General features: G+C 30.3%; 1 protein-coding gene across 1 annotated transcript in view; it reads right to left on the bottom strand.

The window, feature by feature from the left end:
• Window positions 1-22,211, bottom strand: part of Agps (alkyldihydroxyacetonephosphate synthase) — a 104,046-nt gene extending 81,835 nt beyond the window's left edge. Inside the window, exons 1-2 of the mRNA XM_085949383.1 lie at window positions 21,954-22,211; window positions 11,538-11,624 (exon numbers count right to left, since the gene is read on the bottom strand). Of these exons, the coding sequence (XP_085805509.1) occupies window positions 11,538-11,624; window positions 21,954-22,153 (287 nt within the window). The 5' untranslated portion in view covers window positions 22,154-22,211. The remainder of the gene's footprint in view (window positions 1-11,537; window positions 11,625-21,953) is intronic.
• Between the last annotated feature and the right edge of the window lie 473 nt (window positions 22,212-22,684).

Genomic DNA, 22,684 nt, shown 5'->3' with positions numbered 1-22,684 from the left:
AATACTAATTCTCCATGTTCTTCGATCCTTTGAACTAGCTGCCTCCTGCCACCCAGAAAAACTTTCTAGAGACATCATAATTATTACTATTATCAATATGAAGTGTAGGTTTAAAATAATAATTATATTAGTGATTTAAAGCATGTTTTCACAGATATTTTCTAAAAAGAAATTCAACGTTATCCTTTCCACCAGATATCGTATAATATATATGTTTTACGAGTAGCCGCTTTATCATACCTGTTAACGTTATTTTATTCATTCATAAAATACATAATTGGAAGATTAAAAAAATCTTGAAATTCTAATAAATTTAATACATTAACTCTGAAACACCATTAAAAATAGTAGATTATTATTTAACAATAAACTATTTTTAATAATAAAAAAATCACTAATCGTAAAGATATTAAATATTATAAGGATGTCATCACTGTGCGAAAAAATATGATTTGAACAAAAAAATCAATGTGAATATTATGTAAAACAGCGAAAACCACGTTGAATTAATTACATTAAATAATATAATAAAACCATTAACTTTGAAATATTTAAATAGTACAATTGTGTAATGCTTACCTGTTTTTTGCATTAGTAATAAGGTGAGAGTGGTTTTTTAAAAAATTAACGACATTTATCTAAATCTAGTATTTTGAAATGAAATAAAACCAAAAAGAAAATTAAAATAAGCACATTTTGATTCGTTTCATAGACAAATTTATAATCGGATGTTTTAATATAAATTTAGCATTTATATATATATATATATTTCATTAAACGTGCGCCATATGGATATAATCTGTTTTTGATGATAATTTATCTAAGCATTAGAAAATATATTTAATTGAGGATTACACTTGAATATGAAGCTCCTTAATTTAATATAAGTACATGTTACAATAAAATTTTCTACCGGTAGTCCGCAGACCGGCGCCGGTCCGCAAGAATTTATTACCGGTCCGCAAAAGCTTTCACCATGCTATCAACCGACTATATCACTACACGATTCGGGGAATTCGCACTAGATGAAATACTGGGAAAATTTTTGAACGCTGCTGATATCCAGAAAGTCATATTCAACATCATAAGCCTACATTTAAAAGCGTCAGCTGAAAACTGTGATAAATATTTTTATGAAAATTAAGATCTACGTTAAGGCGAACTTCTAACCTCTGGATTAATAATCCATTTTTGTTAGATCTTAACTCACGCGCACTTGATCCTCGTGAGAAAGAAAATCTGATCGAGCTATCTTCTGATGTCACTCCGGTGTCCAGACATAAAATTCAATCATTGTCTCAATTTTTGATATCCCTTGATAAAGAATATCCATCTCCGAATTATAAAGTAATTTTTTCGACTTCCTATTTATGTGGAAAAAAAAATTATCATCTATGTCAGTAATAAAAACCAAAAAGAGAAATCGAATGGATATTAATGCAGCGCTTCATCTCTCAGACACAATGCTGCAACCATGTATATCAAATTTGCTTACAAAAAAGCAGCAGCAGATGCAACTAACCAAAGGTTGTAATTATAAAACATAAGATTTAATAAATAAAATCCTATCTATAACGGCTATTATTTCTGGCTAATACCGGTCCGCAAAATATTTGTCCTATGTTTACCGGGCCGCGGGTATTGAAAGGTTGAAGAACACTGATTAAGAAAACAATTTTTATGTTCATAACATATGATAGTTAATATGAAGAAAACGAAAATTTATTTAATAATTAAGGATTTCAAAATTTTGATTTAGAAATAGATTTTAAAATATATAATAGGTACTGCGTAACAGCCTCGGCAATATACCACAATGCACTTGGCTCAGTAGCTTAATGCAGTGCTCCGCAACCGGTGTGCCGCGGGACGATGCTAGGTGTGCCGCGATGCAGTAGCCAAATTTGCCTACAAGGCTGGTAATATATTTGAGCACCTGCATGAACTTAATAAAACAATGCAAGGTCAGAATGAATATATATTGACGTGCTGTGATAAATTAGAAGGATTTAAAAATAGACTCTAACTTTGGCAGAAGGAGTTAAGACTAGGATCTCTACAAATGTACCAAAGGACCTACCAGACCACCATCCGTTTCAAAAACATTTAACTTTGCTGCAAAAGAAATTTCATCATTACTTTCATACGATCAATGCGACTGGATACGAAACCCTTTTGCAACCAATGCCGAAAATTCTTTAGAAGCGCTTTTCCTATAAATTCGAAAGGAATTTATGGAATTGATAAACGACGGGACGCTAAAACTGAACTTCGCCGATGTTCAATTGGCTATTTTCTGGATTTCGGTTATTAAAAAATATCCTCGGATTTCCGACAAGGTTATCGCAGTTCAGCTCCCATTTTTTAGTAAAAAAAGTCGCCTGCGGCGCTATTTTACTACGCTAGTGTTAATATTTTAAAACATGTGATTGTAGGATACAATTTATTATTATTGTGTCAATACTCGACAAATAATTATTCCTAACCTGACGACTAACCATAATTATATTAATATAATATAACCATAGAAAAAATCGCTAAACATACAATCAATACCATCAATTTTACCTCGAACACTATTTGAAAAACGCTATTTTAGAGTATCACACTGTCTTTAACCTTAGTGATGGGTAGGTGAGGGTGCCAAAAATCCTGGCCTGAATCCCCCCATTCATCAGGGGGTTCCGGGTTTGATTCCAGGTAAGGTCGGAATCACCCCTCGAAATGGAATATTTTACGAACCGCAGCACGCGATGATTTTCCTAAAATATATGTTTTTCTAATTTTATGTGTTATTTTATAACTCAGACAGTCAACTTAATTTTTCCAATAAACGGAGTGATTATCTCGGAGATTTCATGGACTGGAACTGCGCTTCGGTCCATTTAGAGACCTGGACTCAATATATAAATATGTGATTTTATCAAAATCTGTGTGTCACATAGCCTGTTTTAATGCTAAAAATAATATTTATATATTATAATATGTTTCTAAGATATTATGAAAAATTATGAAATATCCAATAAAAAATGCTACATATTTAAATATAGTGTATTGCATTTGAATAAAATAGTGGTTTAATTTTAAACATATATATGAAACAAATATAAACACTAAAATCCAATGTTGATCTTAAACGCCTCGTGAAAATTCACCCTTCTCAGGGCCCAGGTTTCCACTCCCCTATATTTGGTACAAGCTCGCCACAATACTATAGCCTCAGGGATACCGTGTCTCTATTTACAATGAACATAATCCAACCATGTCCGTTTAGGTTTCTCGAACCCCTTTTTATTCAGGAGCCTTGTGGATGGTTATATCCTTCATACATGGCCTTCCCAATAAAGTCGCCTCACTGTCACATGTGAGACGTAAGGGGTTCACTATAAAATCTAGCTGTTGATCTTTGTACTTTCTTCGCATGCATGCAAATATTTTTGCCACCGGACTATACACACTGATTATGATGATATCGTAATAGTAAAAAATATAAAAGTGAACCTGAACAAAAGGTTACGAAAAACAATAATTTAATTCGCTGAAAATCATTTCGCATTGCAGATTCATGTAATAAACACAAACTTCAAACTCTTATTGTCAGCATATTTTATCAACAACTCCAAGCTGTCCTCGTAGTCCAGTACGTAAAGCGCTGGCCTTTCATTCTCAATTCCCGGTGAGGTTACCATATATTTCCATTACTTTCTCAAAGCCTGGATCACGGAACAGATTAATAAATAGAAATGTAAAAGCCATCGTCACGGACCAAAGTTCTGAATTAGGGCAGTTTATGGCCTGACTGCCATAAAACCCAAGTAAAAGACCGCGTTGACTGTTCCCAAATATTGAAAGCACGTTATATTAACATGATAAACTAAATTGCATATTATTATGATACATACGTAAATATTGAAAAAAAAAGTATTTTTCTAACACGTGTTTAAGTTTATCCCAATTTTTTACACAATCCAGATCTCTAGCCTGTTATACCACACCCAGTGTAATCCAATTCCCATTATTTTTGGTTCCAAGGCCTGGATGTTTGTGATTGTTTATCTTATATTACTAATTACACTACTGCTTCGTTACGCTAGTGTCATTGGGCCTCATGGCTCGTTTTAGTGTTATAAATAATGTATTTAAGACGGTTTCAATTAAATTGATTTATTCGTCTTTTAAATAAAATGTCTTAATCAAAAACACCATATTACATTTTTCCTCCTAGTTATTAATGTTTACAAAATAACCATAAAAATCGAGTCACCCAAACATAAACAAACATAATATTCTTAATAAATAATAGACATGCAATCAATGACCGTGACCTTAAAAATTAATGCAAAAGACATCGAGTTTTATATATTATACCGTAAGAATATTCACCTCTTCGGGTTAACATATTATTTTATTATTCACTGACAAATTATAAATGGCCTGGAGATTTTTGAAAATTATTTTTCTACATTTGAACGAAAATAAAAATACAGATAAGCCATTCATCATTTATTGAAATTATGAATAGTCAGTAGTTACATGCTGTTTTTTTTTTGTTCTTTATTTAGATCTATTCCCTTGACATTTTTACGAATATCATATTGCAGATTATTAAGATGACGATTTCAAAATCTGTTGCAGTAATCATTGAATGCAGGTATTCTCAAATACTGCGTTTGCTCATTTAAGACTTGCTGCAGTTACATCGCATTAGCAGGAATGGAAAAAAGACAATATGACTTTAATCCAAGTCGCACATACAAACTCGTCTCGAATTTGTCGATGTGACTTTGTTGGCAATCACAAAACACGTGTAGCGTAATACATCGCACACAGCGTTATAAAAACACGACTGATGTCGCATGCAATGTTGCCAACACAAAAATATGCCAGATAGGGTAAGAAAATAAGCTGAATGCCAGAAAAAATGCTAGATTTTCTCATAATTCAAAAGGTGTCTAGAAACCATATTTTTTTTAAATATGTCAAAATTATTAACAATCTTTATACAAGAACAAAGGACGAATAAGAATTTCGGTACTGTTCGGTTATCAGGAATACAGCGGAAAACACATTTTGAAAATAGCCGATAAACTGAATTATTTGTTAGGTTAACCTAACCAAACCTAACTTAACCTAACCTAACCTAACCCAACCTAACCTAACCAAAACTAACAAATAATCCAGTATATCGGGTATTTTCAAAATGTGTTTTCCGCTGTATTCCTGATAAACGAACAGTACCAGAATTTCTTGTTTTACAACTAATAAAATCAGTCACAAAATCAATGCAGGTAATAAAAGTTTAGTCTTAATTTTATAAATTAGTCTTGCCTAACAGCATTGCCCCTTCCTTAAGGGGGGACATGCTCGTCGTAGGTCAACATTGAGTTTTTATTGTATTTTCAAACCATGATCCTGGACACTCCTTAAACGTTGTAGATAATCTATTTATATAATTTTAAAGCCTTATTATCATTTATATTTATTTTAAACATTTGATGACTGCATAAAGTATTTTTGTTACATAAAATAGTATTCTTTTAAACCTCTCGCTCTAATGTTTTAGAAGTAGGGAGTAAAATGATATTGACGTGCGTGTTTGAACATGTACTGTTTAAAAAAAATAAAATAAAAATTCGGTTAGGTACATGTTCAAACACGCGCGTTAATATCATTTTACTCCCTATTTCAATTATAGTTTGTCAATTTATGGCTACGGCCGTATGTTGTAGCTTAACCACTGGGGAATGACAAAAGAAATGGCGTATTTCAAAAAAACACTACCTTATTCTTAGGTCAATAATTATTATAAAGCAATCATTATTCATAAGATGTTTATCACACTTGAATGGTCAAAAACATAGCTTATAAGAAGTATCTTTAGAATCATCTTCAAATGTGTTAATCTTGCCGATATTTTGAATAATAAAATGCCTAATTCTTGTCAAATTTGGATTCACAGAGATTATCAATATAATTTTTTATCGTAAATATTTTACTAAAATTATCTCATCATAAATTATACTAATGGTTTTACAAATGCGTTTAAAAATTAATAAATCTAAAAAATCTTAACACCACTGCACATTCATGTACCGAAATATGACTATTTTCTAAAACATTAGAGCGAGAGGTTTAAAAGAATACTATTTTATGAAACAAAAATACTTTATGCAGTCATCAAATGTTTAAAATAAATATAAAGGATAATAAGGCTTTAAAATTAAATAAATAGATTATCTACAACGTTTAAGGAGTGTCCAGGATCATGGTTTGAAAATACAATAAAAAATCAATTTTGACCTACGTCGAGCATGTGGGCCGTTAAGGGTGGCACTATGCATTTGAATGTCATTAACTTGCTGACGTCTAAATATGAAGAAAATTTATGCAAAAAGTGATTGGGTAAAGGATTTTGAGTGATCAGAAAATAACCATGAAAAAAAGTCTCTATGTCAACAGCTTTTAAATATTTCTCATTCGTATGTGAAAATATTATTATATTATATTTTATAAAGCGAATTTTCAATATTGACATTTTATGGAATAAAAAAAAACATTGATTCGTCAATGTCAAAAATGCACATTTTCACATGGTCATTTAATAAGAATGAGGACACATTATTATTAATATAACCTGGGCAACACAAAATTTACTATTCTTTGATTGTAATCAAATATATTATATTTAAAGTTATTTATCAATCATCGATTATTATCGATAACATACTTTCGTTATATACATAAATAGGCACTGTGTCCATTAAGTCTCAGAAGTATATTAGAAATTGCCATTATAGTAAAATGAGAAATTTTAACACAAGTAAATGTAATAACTATCTTTTTTATTCAATGGACAATTTACAAGATTTGGGAATGTAACATTCTATATATTGATTATTCTATATTTTGTTCAATTGTGATTTTTTCTTCTGGCAGAACACACTAACTGGAGAATACTAGTTTTGATTAATTTGACTTTGAAGTTGTTAAAATGTTTGAAATGGTCTATCATGTGAGTATATTAAGTAATCGTAAAAAGGATGACTTTAAAATAAAGACTGTTTATTTATTAAGAATGTTTCCAGACGGTAAAGTTTGAAATAAGGAACATTTTGGTACTAACTCAATATGTCATTTTTTCGAATTAGTGTCTTCTGCCAGAACAGTGACGATATAATATCTGAGTTTTTTTTCAATATATGGAATGTTACATTCTCAAATCTTGTGAATTATTCGTTGAATAAAAAAAATGTTTATTAAAAATTATTGGCAACTTCAAATAGGCGTTATAACTAAATATTTGGCGAGAGCCAGGCGTCGGTTAGTATAATAAATAATTTCTTAATTTATAACACAAAAACCGATCGTCAAAATTAACGCAATTTGATAAACATTTCATGTAGGACCTACTAGTTAAAATTATCGTAATTAAGTAGGAGGCCCGTAGCTTAATTGGTTAAAGCACATAGCTAATATAATAATATAGAGCCTGTAATTTATCAACTTTTTCATTTCTGTTATTAAATCAAAATTTCCGGATTAAAGGAAATTCCGTCCTGAATTAAACTCGAGTTTTTATAGCTCTCCCAGGTAAAAAGAAACACTGAGACGTTTCTTTTCTAAAGCGCCATTTTTTTTAATTCGGTCAAGCAGCTTAGCCTAGGAGCAATTTCTTGATTTCTCGAGAAATGAGAATTTTCAAAATATCAGAGAATTCTCAAGACGAGACTATACTATATTAAGACAAAAAAAAATGTTTTTAAAAAATATTCACAAACCGACAACAATTTAAATACTTGCATAAATACCTTCATGATAAAAAAAACTTTTTCTACATTATTAGTAGGTAGTTGTTACCTTATATAGATACTGAACACATAAACGAATATATTATTAATATATTATGTTGTACTATAAACAATAGAAAAAAAGGATATCACTTTCAATAAAAGATATTATATCTACAAATAAACCTACACAAGTAAATATTATCGTGCAATATTTCAAAAGAAACAAAATGGTACTCGTTTACCTCATAATAGTTTCGAAGTGGCCCTGCTTAAAATATAATATGCTAATTTAAAAAATATATTTAATGGTCAAAAATATAAAATTTTATCAAACAGCATGTCTGATATTAAATAATAATAATACATTCTGATTGACACAAAGGTGTTGCCAAAGTCATAACGATTATTGGGTATTGCGACATTTGTAAAAAAAAAAACTCGAATACCGATCAGTTTCTCGAGAACTTGCAATTAATAATAAACCATAAGAGCAAATCATTTCAAAAAGAGTAATATTTTAATTTCAAGTTATAAAAACAGACAGAACGCAGACAAAGGCGAGTCACTACTTGATTACTAGATAAAGGCATATTATGTTATCAACAATCATCGTACATCGCCGATCATAATTAATACAATAGGTAATAATATACTGATTCGCATATGAAAACATTAATTTTTCTTCGGTTCCATGTATTAACGAAAAATTATTATTGATTGTACATTTTCTAAAGATAGTTAGCGTTTATTTGATGGTAACTCATGATTCTTTATAAAATCTATTAATCACTGTGAGCTAATAGTGGGTTAACGGTCCACTTGTTCAGCGTAGGTCAAAATGGAGCTTTTATGGTATTTTCAAAGCATAACCCTGGACATTCCTTAAACGTTGTAGATAATCTATTTAAATAATTTTGAAGCCTTATTATCCTTTATATTTATTTTACTGCATAAAGTATTTTTATTAGATAAAATAGTATTCTTTTAAACCTCTCGCTCCATATTTCAGTACGTCCATGTGCAGTGGTGTTAAGATTTTTTAGGTTTATTAATTTTTAAACGCATGTACAAAACCATTAGTGAAATTAATGTTACCATTATATAGTGACATAATATTTACGATAAAAAAAATATATTATATAATCTTTGTGATCCCAAATTTGACAAGAATTTTTGAATAATAAAATGCATAATTCTTGTCAAATTTGGGATCACTAAAGATTATAAAATATATTTTTTTATCGTCAATATGTCACTATATAATGTTACCATTAATTTTACTAATGGTTTTGTAAATGCGTTTAAACAATTATAAAACTAAAAAATCTTAACACCAATGCACATGGACGTACTGAAATATGACTATATTCTAAAACATTAGATCGAGAGGTTTAAAAGAATACTATTTTATGTTATAAAAATACTTTATAATATAGTCATCAAATATTTAAAATAAATATAAAGGATAATAAGGCTTCAAAATTATTTAAATAGATTATCTACAACGTTTAAGGAATATCCAGGGTTATGCTCTGAAAATGCCATAAAAGCTCCATTTTGACCTACGCTGAGCATGAAGGTTTATTGAAGATCTACCACCTACTTCTGTAAAGGGGTGTTATCCGGTTGGCAGACATGGAATTTGGACGGAAAACTCTCTCTGAAAGGTCCAATATTGGATTTTGTCCCGGTTTGTAAAATTTAATATGATGAGCCATAAGTAAACTTGATGAATAACTCGATTTGTTTGAATAACACAATGACATTAATATGGAATAACAGAATATAGTAAAGTTCGTCATCATAGAGTATTTTTAACTACTACGATGAACCACCCACGTAAATTAGAAATTTAAAAAAAACATTTTAATACAATTATTATCACATCGGAGGTTTTAACTATTCGACGACAGTATATCATTATAATAATATTCTAAATAACTATGTTCCTCCTACATACCTACTGTAGTGTGCACCCTTAGGCGGCTCGCACATCGGAACTCATCTCGTCTAAAAACGTGTCGAATACGTCGATGTGACGTCATCGTTGTTTAACGAAACAACATAACACGCGCTGCCAAATGGAGCTTCGTAGATTGATCGAATGCAACTATTTCGTCTGAAAAAAATATCTGGCTGTTGCATTCGACATGTTGCATCCTTCTCGGGCTCCGAGTCGGAGGGTCGAAGTCACAAAGAAACACCTACGAATTATTGGTCATTCCTATACCGGTTCGCCGATCACCGCATTGAAATATCAATACGTTTCGAAGGCTACACGCGACTGTCGCTAGATAGATGTGCGAGGTTGTGTCATGCAACACTGGCCGCCCGTTCTCGGAAATTTTGATTTATGGCGGTCAGGCACACGAGGCGAGTTGTGATGTGCGAGCCGGCTTACTTTTATTTTCATATTTTAACAGACTTCGTTACACACCTCTATGTTCGGTAAAAAATATAAACAAAACAAAAACAAAAAACGACAATAATTTGCAAAATCATATAAGTACATATGACATAATTAATGTATTGTATGCTTGCTAAAATCGCTAAAAGTGCTAAAACACCAAATACATTCCATACTGATAATAATGATTTATTATACATTTTGTATCTAATGCGTAGTGCGAACCAAGGTACATTTGTGTCTACATACAGATTTTACGATGGTCTGTAAACTTGCTATTACTTATATATTTGTTGGAAAGCTTTGAAACTCTGCACTTGAAATTTTGATAATCAGATTAAATGTAATTCGGACAGTAGGTACACATCGTAAAATTGTACCTACATGATTTGATTTATTCATATTTAATAATGATGGACTTATGGGTGAGGCTTAGAGAATCAGGTTAAGAGGACGTTCTTTAATCTTGCAATGGGCACGGTACAAAAATTATACCTAGTGGAGATGTAATTCAGTAATATTATGACCATACGTGGTGTGAAGTGGCTTGCAAATGGGGTGAAAGGTTTTGGATATAGTAATGATGAAATATTAATAAACGAATAAAAGAATACGTATGTGCCGCAGACGAAATTTCCTACATGTTTTTATTACTGTATGTATCAATAGAAAGAATTCTGGCACACTATACAGTCTATACACACATTTAGGCGCGCACACAGAAAAATTGTACATTTTGAAATATATACACAATATTTTTTATTGATTTTTAAGGCAGCGGGATTTCAACATTTACCCCGCCCACGGAATATCGCACTTTTCCGGGAACACTCTTCATACCCAGACACTCCGAACTTTAAGTCCAACTATAAACATCTTACTTGCAGGTATAATTAAGGGTGTTGACCTATTGCGCATGGCTTAACGGTCATAATTATTAGAATGTTTAGTGTCCGTTTGTATCATTGGCGTTGTCTAGTCTTTTAGATACGTCGCATCGGAATATTAAAGCAAACAATAGATGCCTTAGTTTATTGCACCAATTCATGAGTGCAACGGTTCTTTAAGTGGCCACAGGCCTTTCGTGTTACTTATATGAGTGGGGTCAATGCATTGAGAAGACTGTTTGACAGTTAGTAATCCTGGTCACGATCCTCAGTCATGAGGTCCTGACGAAGAAAAAGAATAACTAATATGCGATTTAAATATTCTAAATTTAAAATTTAATATTCTGAACAATTTTATTTTTTTTTCTTTTTTGGAACCTCTCTTTTATTTGCACGCCTGCACAGTGCACACACTACATACAAGTGTTATCTTAATTGATTAAAAAATCTTACCTTGATCCTGTGAAATTAATGATGGAGTCCTTGACAATAAAGCGAGAGTCCTTGTAGCCCCAACCATTCCATCGGAGCAGGTCCTGTCTGTAATTCAAAAATCATCATTAATAATTTGTTTTGCTATTTTCTGCTCCGCATTTGTTCCACACACTCTTCATGCATACGACAATTGCTATAGATACCTGCTTACTTATAATATAGCAAAACGTTACACTATATATTATAGTATATTTCTTGATTATCTTTGTCTATCTGTCTGTAACGCTGCGCAACACACAAACACTCTCTCTCTATCTGATAAAGGTATGCACGGCTAACAATAGACTATCTCATTCTGACATATGTAAATTTGCATATGAAACAGTTTTCGTATTTGTTTCGAGATCGATAAATATAATACACAAGTTACATCCCTCTAATGCGTGCTGCACTCAATCGCATAGTCATGCAAAATATGCATTTTTTCTCACATACTTACGCACGTAAAATACACCGGCTTTATCGAAATAGATACATACCAATCTATATTGGTATTCAAATCGACGCGTTGTTTAGTAAAGTATGAATATTATTACTCTATATTTATTTGCTTATGATATAAAAATAGTAGTACTGTTACCTACATAGTATTATTGAGCGCATCGACAAGAATGTTGACAGGTGACACTGCAACCGGCTAATTTTTATAAGTATATAATGAAAATAGCCTCAGAAACATAAATATTATTTTTAAAAAATGTATTACCCTCATTGACCCCACGTCCATTATATTCCGGGTGGTGAATATTACTAATTATGCTTCCGCAATAATTTAATAACTGAAATTAATAATAATGATAGGTAGCCATAAATTAATTATCAGTATATAATTTGGAAACATACATAAAAAAAATGGTGCCGGGCGGGACTCGAACCCGTCGAAATAGATCTAAATGCCAACGTCTTAAACGTCTTAAATTAATAATTTATACTGTTCAAATTGAACAGAAAAAATATTTTTAGTCGGTAAATTTACATATTTTAAAAACATGTTTGAATGGTACTAATTGTTTTCTCGTGTGATTTTTTTTTTTTCAAAATAAAAGTGCAACCGTAGTATTATTACCTATTTCAAGAAAAAAATTAAATTATATAATTTTGGTGTGCCGTGAAATCCTGACTAGATTTAAACTGTGTCACCAAATCGAAATTAAATGAAACTAATTAATGTGTGTCGTTTATTTATCGTCAGATATTATATAAATATATCTAACGATCTAACCAGAGTATGCTTGGCTAAATCCTATTTCGAAAAAATATGCTAATTTATTGTTTTTGTTTTCACTTTTTAGAAGTTTTACTCGCATGACTTCCTTTCTATTATTATTTTATTTATCGGGGAAAGTGGTGAAACGTCAAGTTGCCGTTACGGCATTCGTAAGATTTTCAAAAGGATCGACGAGACACTATACAAAAAATAATAAAAATAACATACAAATTAGATACTTACATTTAATATGGTATTTTTTAAATACAGTTATATAAGGAAATTTATTACGAAATCGTATTTCCTTTTAAAGTCAATGGACATCGTAATGCTACTTTCTCAATAAAAATGTGCGTTTTGTCGTGATAAATAATAAAAAGACAAAAATAACTTTTTATATAAAACGTTTTTAAATTTTCTGTTGAATTATTATGCTCAATATACTCAAACTTGTTTGATATGAAGTAAAGAAAAAACAAACTAACAAATACCTATAGAATACTGAAATGTCATTTTGATATCCATAGTAATGCACGTATACATTAATAATTTAGTTGCCAGGACCACCTCCTTAGCAACCAATAATAGTATTTTACTTTTCACGAATTTTTCTGAAAGAACTTTCCATACAAAACAGAACTAACTGAAAATGAACCCAATTCTGCTTAAAGATGGCTAAACGTATTAAAAGAATACATTAGCATCGTGTTCTGATATATTCTAAAAGTTTCATATGTCTAGCTAGTCGGGAAGTTAGTTAAAAATTGACTGCAAGATTTGTACTGGACAAACAAGAATACGAGCTAATAAAAACGTTGTAAAATACGATTTGGTTTAAGATAATGGGCTAAATTATTACTATTAATTTCTTGTTATTTTTTTTTTAATAATTTTACATAGACTTTAACTGCGACTCGCTGTGATATCGCCTCTTCTCATCTAGAAGATGAACCCTCGATCAGGCCCTTATTCGAATTTATTCTGTTACAATATATTCTGCCAAACTCTTTCGTCCTACCCACCGCCAGGGCACCTTTCAATTCGTCGACATTCTCAAAGTATCAGCAATTCGCACCTGTACTCCGTGTCGTTCGTATTTAGGATATTGTATTGCTTACGTACAATGTCCTCCAAAACATCACATTCATCACAGAGCTGCAAATCGCTTCTTCCCATGAGGAGATCAAATCTTTTACCAATTGTGTGTCCTGTTCCTAGCCTCATTATCACCTTAAGCTTTATTCTGTTATTTAGTGATGAATTTATATACAATGTCCACAACTTATTTATTTACTTTGTAATCGGTTCTATATTCATGCAATAATTCTGTTAATACTTATAAACGAATTCACATTTTCTATAAATTCATATTATGTATAATAATTATTAAAACTTCAATTCTGATAGTAAGTTGAACCAAGCAAATCGACCGTTTATAATGAGAGGTTTATCGTTAGATTAAACGAAAAACTTTACTAGATAATCATGACAAGGTCAATGCCAAAGTAGGTAATGCAGTAGTAGTAGCAGTAGTAGCAGTGATATAAAAAGTACACACTAAACTTTGTCAGTCGTACGTATTTGTTTTCATTGAACTAATATTACAATTTTATTTATAGATGGTGCTGGTTAGTTTTTAAAATTCAATTAAACCCAGCCTAAACTAAACCATAATAGTCAGGGTATACTTTGGGCGATACGACAAAATTGTGCACACTTTTTCATTCATACTTATTTGTTTTCGATGAATCAAGAATACATAATATTACAGATGTTGTTGACTAGTTTTTTTTTTTCATTAAGCCTTGCCTACATCAAACTATAATCGATAAAAATGATTCTTTTATCAATAAATTACCTATTATTGTATTAATAAACGATTTTTTTTACCACTATCTACTATGGGTTGGATTAGGCAGGGCTTAATTGAATTTTAAAAACTCACAAACACTATCTACACAATATTTTAGTCTTAGTTCAACGAAAACAAATACGTTTGACTGATAAAGTTTAGTATGCAGTATTTATGTCGGAATTTAACAGCCTAACTCCACCCTTCTCCACTGAGTAAAACAATATAAAATACCAAATGGAGTCAAGAAACCTAATAATATAAACAAATATATATATATATATATATATATATATACAAAAAACGTAAAAATTAATGACGAATAAGCTGAAATCACAAAATGTACAAAATTAAAAACCAAAATTGATAAAATAATAAATCGAATTTATTTCAAAATAAATTGACAGATATAATATGACGATATACACATTAAATCAATCTAAATCTCTGTTTTAATGTTTAATAAATGGCTATTGAAATTTTCAAATAGCGAATGTAAACATAGCAATTAAAGCACATTTATAGGGAGGTATGCTCAAGAAAAATATTTCCAGTGGTTGTAGACCCAAGCTCACACATACATAAATAACGTATGATGTGACTAAGCAAAATGACGACCATAATTTTAAATTTACCTCTGACTAGTTAGAAACCAAAACATATTGTTGTAGAGAATCGTTTCCGAAATGGGGTTTCTCGATGATTGCTGGTATTTATAAGGGGGTCCCGACAAAACCGCCCGAACCAAAACCACCCGAACATTACCGTCCAGTTATTGCCGCCAAAACAATTTAGAAATAAGACATTTTTTATTTTTACATAATATTATATTTTAGATGGGTACATAGACAAATAAAAAAACATACGAATAAAGATATTAAAAAAATATATATTATTTAAAATTAAATTTCAATATTGTGTGCTAACCTTCTTAAATATTCTAAATTAGAAATACTACCATACAAAAGCACGTTAAATAACACGTTAATTTTATCTAATGGCCAAGTACTCCAAACGCGCCAGTCGCGGTGTTAGCACTAAATTAGTTAACTAAGTGTTAAAAGCTGATGATTTAAAGGTATTACTCTACTAACAACTACAACGGATTATATCTCAGATTAAACTGATTATCTTAAGTATGTAAATGTCTATCGATAAAATCAAAAAAAGCAATTGTTTTATATAGTTTTTATTATTTTTGACGGGTGGTTTTGTCTAGGCGGATTTGTCCGGGCGGTATTGACGAGCACTGGTACGGGCGCATTTGGTTAGGCGGCAATGTCTGAGCGACAATGTTCGGGCGGTTTTGTCGGGTTGCCATTTATAAGACATAAAAGCATTGAAGATTACTAGGTCAATATATTTAAATCACACTTAAACTGTGCGGTCATCCGAATTAATTATTGTATTAAAAGTCAACTATCACAGTCACAATAATTTTAAATTATATGTGAAAATATAAGTAGATTCGGCTTACATTGAAGATTCCGGTATTGCGATATTATGAGGCTGGTCGCCGTTAGAATGTTTGAACTGTGACAAGAAATGCACACATTTTTTAATCACAAATTACAATCAATAAAAATGTCTACAATATTGCACATCTTACCGAAAAATTCATAAAATTTAATAAATTGTGTAACACCTTAGGACCAAACATAAACATTAATTATTGTAATGCGATTGATAAAAGAATATGTTTCATAAGATGCAATTTTGAAAGTTTTTCTCGAAGAACCAAAATTGAACCAGAAGAAAAAAATCGTAGAGAACATTTTATTTGACTTCGGTGTTTATTTATCCATTATATCCAAATATTTAAGAGGTTCTATTATGTTGCACATAATGTAAAGTAGTAATTGTTTGGTAAAATTAGGAAATCAGTAGTTTATACGTTTGGTGATGATTTAGTAATAGTTAATAGTTTCTAAAATCCTTCATTGTAGGTCACGCGGAACCTTAATTATATATTTTTTTAGTCAAATTGGTTAAAACCAGGTGTATTTCGCAACCTGCTAGTGAATCACTGATATAGAAATAATAATATGATAAAAATTGACTGCTTAATCTCCAAACCATACTGCACATTTGAACAAAACTAAGATTTTATGAGTATTTTGTTAGAAAACATGTTTTCTGTGCTCACACAAAATTTCAAACTCCTAAGCCTATAAATAAATGCGTTATCGTACTTCAAACAAAACAGCCAACTACAGGTGCCAAATCTCCAATATCGTAAATGGAACAACTCCACTATTTAAATAAATTTTCTTCATATATAAAAAGGGAAGCTAAAATAGTGTATTAATAATTCATATTGCAGTTTATCTGTAAAAAAAACCATGTGTATTTTTGAATTGTTAAATTCCGTTCGAAAGTTAAATTATAAAGTTTTTTCTCCTTACTGAACAATTTTCACAAATGGAGTTAGCCGGTTTGGAGATTAAGCAGTCGAAATGTAACATGATCGATCTAAATGCCAGGAAAGTCATTGAAAAAATCCTAACTAGGGATTTTTTTTCAATAAACAATAATAATAATTGTATGTAGATATTACAATTTTTGTAATTTTTATGTTCATAATACCTACACTCACCACGTACGTTGTATTTAACGGACATAATATATATATATAAAGATAACGTGATCAATATTTTCCTCTAGTAATGAAAATGAAACTTGATGTGAATGAAATTAGCACCACAGGCGAGATTTTTTTTTAAATTGTGACGCCTTGATTAAAAAATACAACTAACCGATGTTTTCAATAAAAATATTAACAATTATTTTCTATTAGTATAAATATCATGATTTATAAAAGATTTGTTATTATTGTTTTTTAACTTTTTTTTCCAATTAAATTGTCATATAAAATTACATAAAAAAACATTATTCTACAGTTCAAATTATGTAAAAATTGTCAATCATTGTAAGATTTTTCTCTTTTTTTTCACGATTATTCTCATATTAAAGGTAAATATTCTGGTAAAAATATATTATGTTTATAGGTTTATCAAATAACTGAGTTATGTTATCAGACCCACGTAAACCTCAAATCAAAAATTATATCCATAGCAAATTACTTACTATATGAATTGCTAAATAAATAAATTATTGACTAAAAAAACAACAGAATGTCGTTTTTTGTATCGACTTAAAAATTTGCATTTTTTCAAAAAAAAATATACTTGATGATTAGAAGGAATATTTTGTATGTAAGTATATCGTTGTAGGCATATTGTCACCTAAAATATCATATCCACTCAAAGAAACCCACGAAGCTGAGCATTATAGGACTACTTAACATTATTGATAAAGTCAGTTAGTATATTAACTAAAATAATATATACTTTGAATTGCATATAAAAGTTTAATAAAAATCTGAACATTGTTTAATACTAAAATAACGTCTTCATACACCAGTCGAAAATTTTCCAAGCTAGATGCATAATTAAAAATGCTAAATCTGACAATAAAAAGGCTGCTGGCAACGCTGCACATAATTGAATTAGAAACACCAGAACAAAGACAGTAAGACAGAACATACACGTAAACGTATGAGAGAGATAGAGAGACGGGGAGAAGACGTATGAGAATGTTGACAGGTGGTACTGCCACCTGGTACTATTTGCTAGAAATATCAATAGATGAAAAAATCATTTTCAGTTGTCATTTTGTCAAAAGAATTCTATACTTTTTCAGTACTACCTATGTGACAGGGTTACATATAAATTGTACGTAAAACATTTCACCGTGGCACAGTTCACCGTGAGCTTTATATCGGAAAGAGTTGACCGTATACTATACGGTCTCCAATTTTATTAGATTCAATATGAACACTAATTCAATTTTCATAGCTGATTTCGACAAAATTCATGAATTCAAGTATGAAAACCTAACCTGACCCAACCTAAACTAACCTAACATATAATCCATTATATTCAAAGATTAAATATGTATATCGGGTATATTCAAAATTTCTTTGCTGCTGGCTTCCTGTAAAATGTAAACCGACAAGAACTGTGTTTTATTTAGACATTAATTTTATATCTGTACTATACGTCCCAAAGAGATTGGACGGTCTTAAATATACGCCCATGTATTTCCGATATAACAATTCACGGAGAAGTGTGATACGGCGAACTGCATACGTAGAAGTTTCCGGACACGATGTGACAGTATGTCAATAAACTTGGATAATAATTAATGTAATGTTCTCAATATAGATAAAATTGTCTAGGTAGTGATATTTAACGTAATATTATTATCACCAAATGTAGTTTAGGCACTGATGGAGTGATGAGCACATTTGACTTCGGTGTAGATAAGAAGTTTTAAATATTATTACAAAATAACTATTTTTTTTAAATGGCAATTTGGTATTGTCGAAGATTAGATATCACATCTTATTGTTTACTTTTGTAGGAAGATATTTTAGTATTTCTTATTTTATGTGTACTTATATTATATACGTTTTATACGATATCATGTTATTTTTTATCATTGAAACATTAAAAATAAACAAAACGTACAGCTAATTGAAAGTTTTTTTTAACAAAATTTATTTCATAGAATCGGTAACGTTTATTTGAGTACTTATTCTATTTTCGAATACCGATAAGTCTACTATTCAGTATTTTCGGTTACCTGGTAACCTCATTCTGTTTCAAGTGTAAATGATCGGTTCTAAGGTTAATTTATTTGTTTATACTTTATTGACGTAGAGAGGCATTTACGTCAGTAACGAAAATTGCGTCCTTTACATAATACAAAACTTGTAGGTACCTATGCACACTTACTACCAACGTATAGGTACTAAATTCGATGGTGTCTGGTTACCATTTTTTTTGTTGGTTTGTACATATACAAAACTCTTTATAGGTTTAGTTACTTCATTATGAAGGAAATACAGTGAATTTTCACCATATATGATTAACCTAACAAAAGACTAAACAATCGATAAAATATAACCGACAACGTAATATCTGGAGTTACATAAACACATTTTTTAAAGATAATAAACACCAAAAAGATTTGCGCCACAGGCGATTTTTTTTTACGATAATACATTACTTTTATTATAATCGTAAGAAGGTTCTTTCCCCCATAATTTGGTCATTTAGGATGAAAATTTTATTCTTGCACGTTTGACGAAACTTCCGCGCCCCTATTCGAGTTTCTCCAGGGGCGACTGCCCCGCTCGTACACCCCTTGTTACGCCACTGTTATAGTATGAAATAATCATCGTTTTATAAAAAACAATATTTCTTACCGAAAAATACAGCTACGTACTATAATAGTGGGCCGTATAACTGTATATTTGTGACCGAGAGGGAAGGCGGATATAGGTCGGAAATTACTTGATACGCCTATAAGAACATTCAGTTTTGATCTACGTTTGTTTGTATTATTTAAATGTAAACTAATTCAACGACATCTATTCAACCTGCCCCTTATCTAATTTACGCATATATATACCTACATTATATTATAATATTGTGATCGTCTTAAATGAATAATTTGTAATATTCGTTCCTTTAAATAAATCAGAAAAAATATTTTTTGGCAAGTTACCAAAGATCCGTTTCAGGGTGTACGTAATGTAATAAAAATAGATTTTTGAAATACGTAACTTTGACTTTAAAAAGCTCTTCATAAAACTAATATAACCTTATTAAAATTCGTAAATAGCAAAAATAATAAATTACATTATAATACTACTTCTTACCGCTTTATAAAACACCTATAAATATCGAAATAATATTCAAAGTAGAATGATTTCGTTTTCGGTTTGCAAGTAAATTAAAAAAAAAAATATATTTTTTAAATATTCTAAGTAACTTTGTCATAGTTAAAAATGTCAAGAAACGAGTCATATTCGATGGTTGATCAATTGAATTCTATGATTTAAATACGCTATGTTTTGCCAATATAATATTATAATAATTAATTGATAGACATTATTTAAAATAACCAAAATATATGATATTATGACGAAAGATCCAAGGCTAATTAATATAAAAAATCAACTCTATTAATATTACAAAATATCTAAGAATACTTAATGTTTTATTTTTATATTCAATACAATTAAAATGTGTATCTAAGGTGACGAAATTAGTCATGAGTGTGATTAAATTATTTGTTTTTATGTATTTTATTTTATACTATAAAGGTTTTCCATAGTTAATTTATAGATAGCATTAAAACGAATAAAAATTAATTACAAGACAAAAATAACTTTTTATATACTTACTATGTTTATAAATTTTCTGTTGAATCATAATATAAACTTGACAATTCTATGTATTAATAAATACTTTTTTTGTATTTGATAGAAATACTGAATAAATATAGAATACTGAAATTTCATATTGATTTCCATAGTAACACACGTATATATTAATAATTTAGTTGCTAGGACCCCCTTAGAAACCAATAATAGTGTTTTACTTTTTACGATTTTTTTCCGAAATAACTTTTCATACAAAACAGAATTAACTAAAAATTAATTCAATTCTGCTTAAAGATGGCTAACAGTATTAAAAGAATGCATTGTAATCGTGTTCTGATAATATATTCTAAAAGTTTCAAATCTCTAGCTAGTCGGGAAGTTAGTTAAAAACCTTCAATCGTCCAATACAAATCTTGGACAAACAAGAAAAAAATTGTACTGGACAAACAAGAATACGAGCTAATAAAAAACGTGGTAATAATACGACGTAAGTACTACATATTCTAAATTCAAAATACGATATAATATTATTTTGTTTATTGTTCGAATGTCAATATTGTATTTTGTACACCTACAAATTCGTAATTATTTGTTTTTTTAGCAAACAATAAATTAATATAACCACGGAAAATTAGAATTTGAGTGAATTTTTCTTTACAAATGTTCTACACACGAGAAAAGCGAGAATATTAATTATATTTCATATCCAGTGAAAATTAGCTAGATAACCTGAAAAATCTGTAAAGAAAATTATGATAATTTATTTCTGCATTGAATTCACTGCAGTTGTTTGTCGAAAGAAATAGTATATTGTGTTATAAGAGGGAACCGACAATTTATATTGTGGGAAGACGTTGACAAAATAGATTATATGAGCCGTATGTCATCATTTCGCTTATCATGTATGTAGATACATACATACCTACCAACTAACTCGACTTAATTTTCAACCCATATTCGCGCGCATGCTTTTAAAGATTACAGAATAATCATGAATGAAAAACGGTGCACAAAATATATCTGAAAATAAACGAACACATTGGGATAGATTTAGAATAGAAAGGAATGGAATAAACGCACCTTTTTTTAGGAATGGCGCTCTTAACCTGTATTCCCGACGTCGCCCGGGATAGTTTTCTGGGATAATTTTTAGTCGATACGCCGCCGTTGGGTTCGTGCGCGATCCCGTTGGATTTACCATTCGGGATGGTGCCATTTTCTTGCTTTGGGATTGTGGCATCGCCGTTGTAACAACCGTTTGTTAAGATTTTTGTTGACATTTTCGATCGCGAGCTTTTACGAGCTTAGCCCGATGGCTTACACATTCGTTTTTTGACTGGCGCAGATTCACCGCGCATCTGAAATAATGACATGTCCCGCGTATTGATAATGGATTCAGCGCGCTGCGACGCGGCTCTCGTGGCAAATGATGGAACTAAAAAAATGGAAATTATTAACATTTTATGACTGACACTAGATGGCATGGTAATAAAATTTTAAAATAAGTATAAAAAATATAGTATTATTTTCTGTGGTTATTTTCAACGTCCATATTACAGTCATAAAAAATAAGTCACTTCAATAAATTTTACAATTTTTGAGGTTTGACATATTATTAGGAATATTTGAAAAACAATAAATAATCATAATATTCTAAATAACATATTTTCTAGGGAAGCGTTTTAAAACAGGGCGTATTTCTGCAAACGAGATCTAACCCACGCGTGTAACATGTTAACAAAATTCAATATTTGAGTTAAGATTGATTTAAAACGATGTGTGATTATTTGATTTTATTAAAGTATCCTATC

This window comes from Rhyacophila brunnea, unplaced genomic scaffold (genome assembly GCF_057557595.1).
Source record: "Rhyacophila brunnea isolate RB1 unplaced genomic scaffold, BYU_Rbru_1.0 scaffold_22, whole genome shotgun sequence".
Classification (NCBI taxonomy): Eukaryota; Metazoa; Arthropoda; class Insecta; order Trichoptera; family Rhyacophilidae; genus Rhyacophila; species Rhyacophila brunnea.
This window is presented reverse-complemented; position numbering and strand designations above follow the sequence as displayed.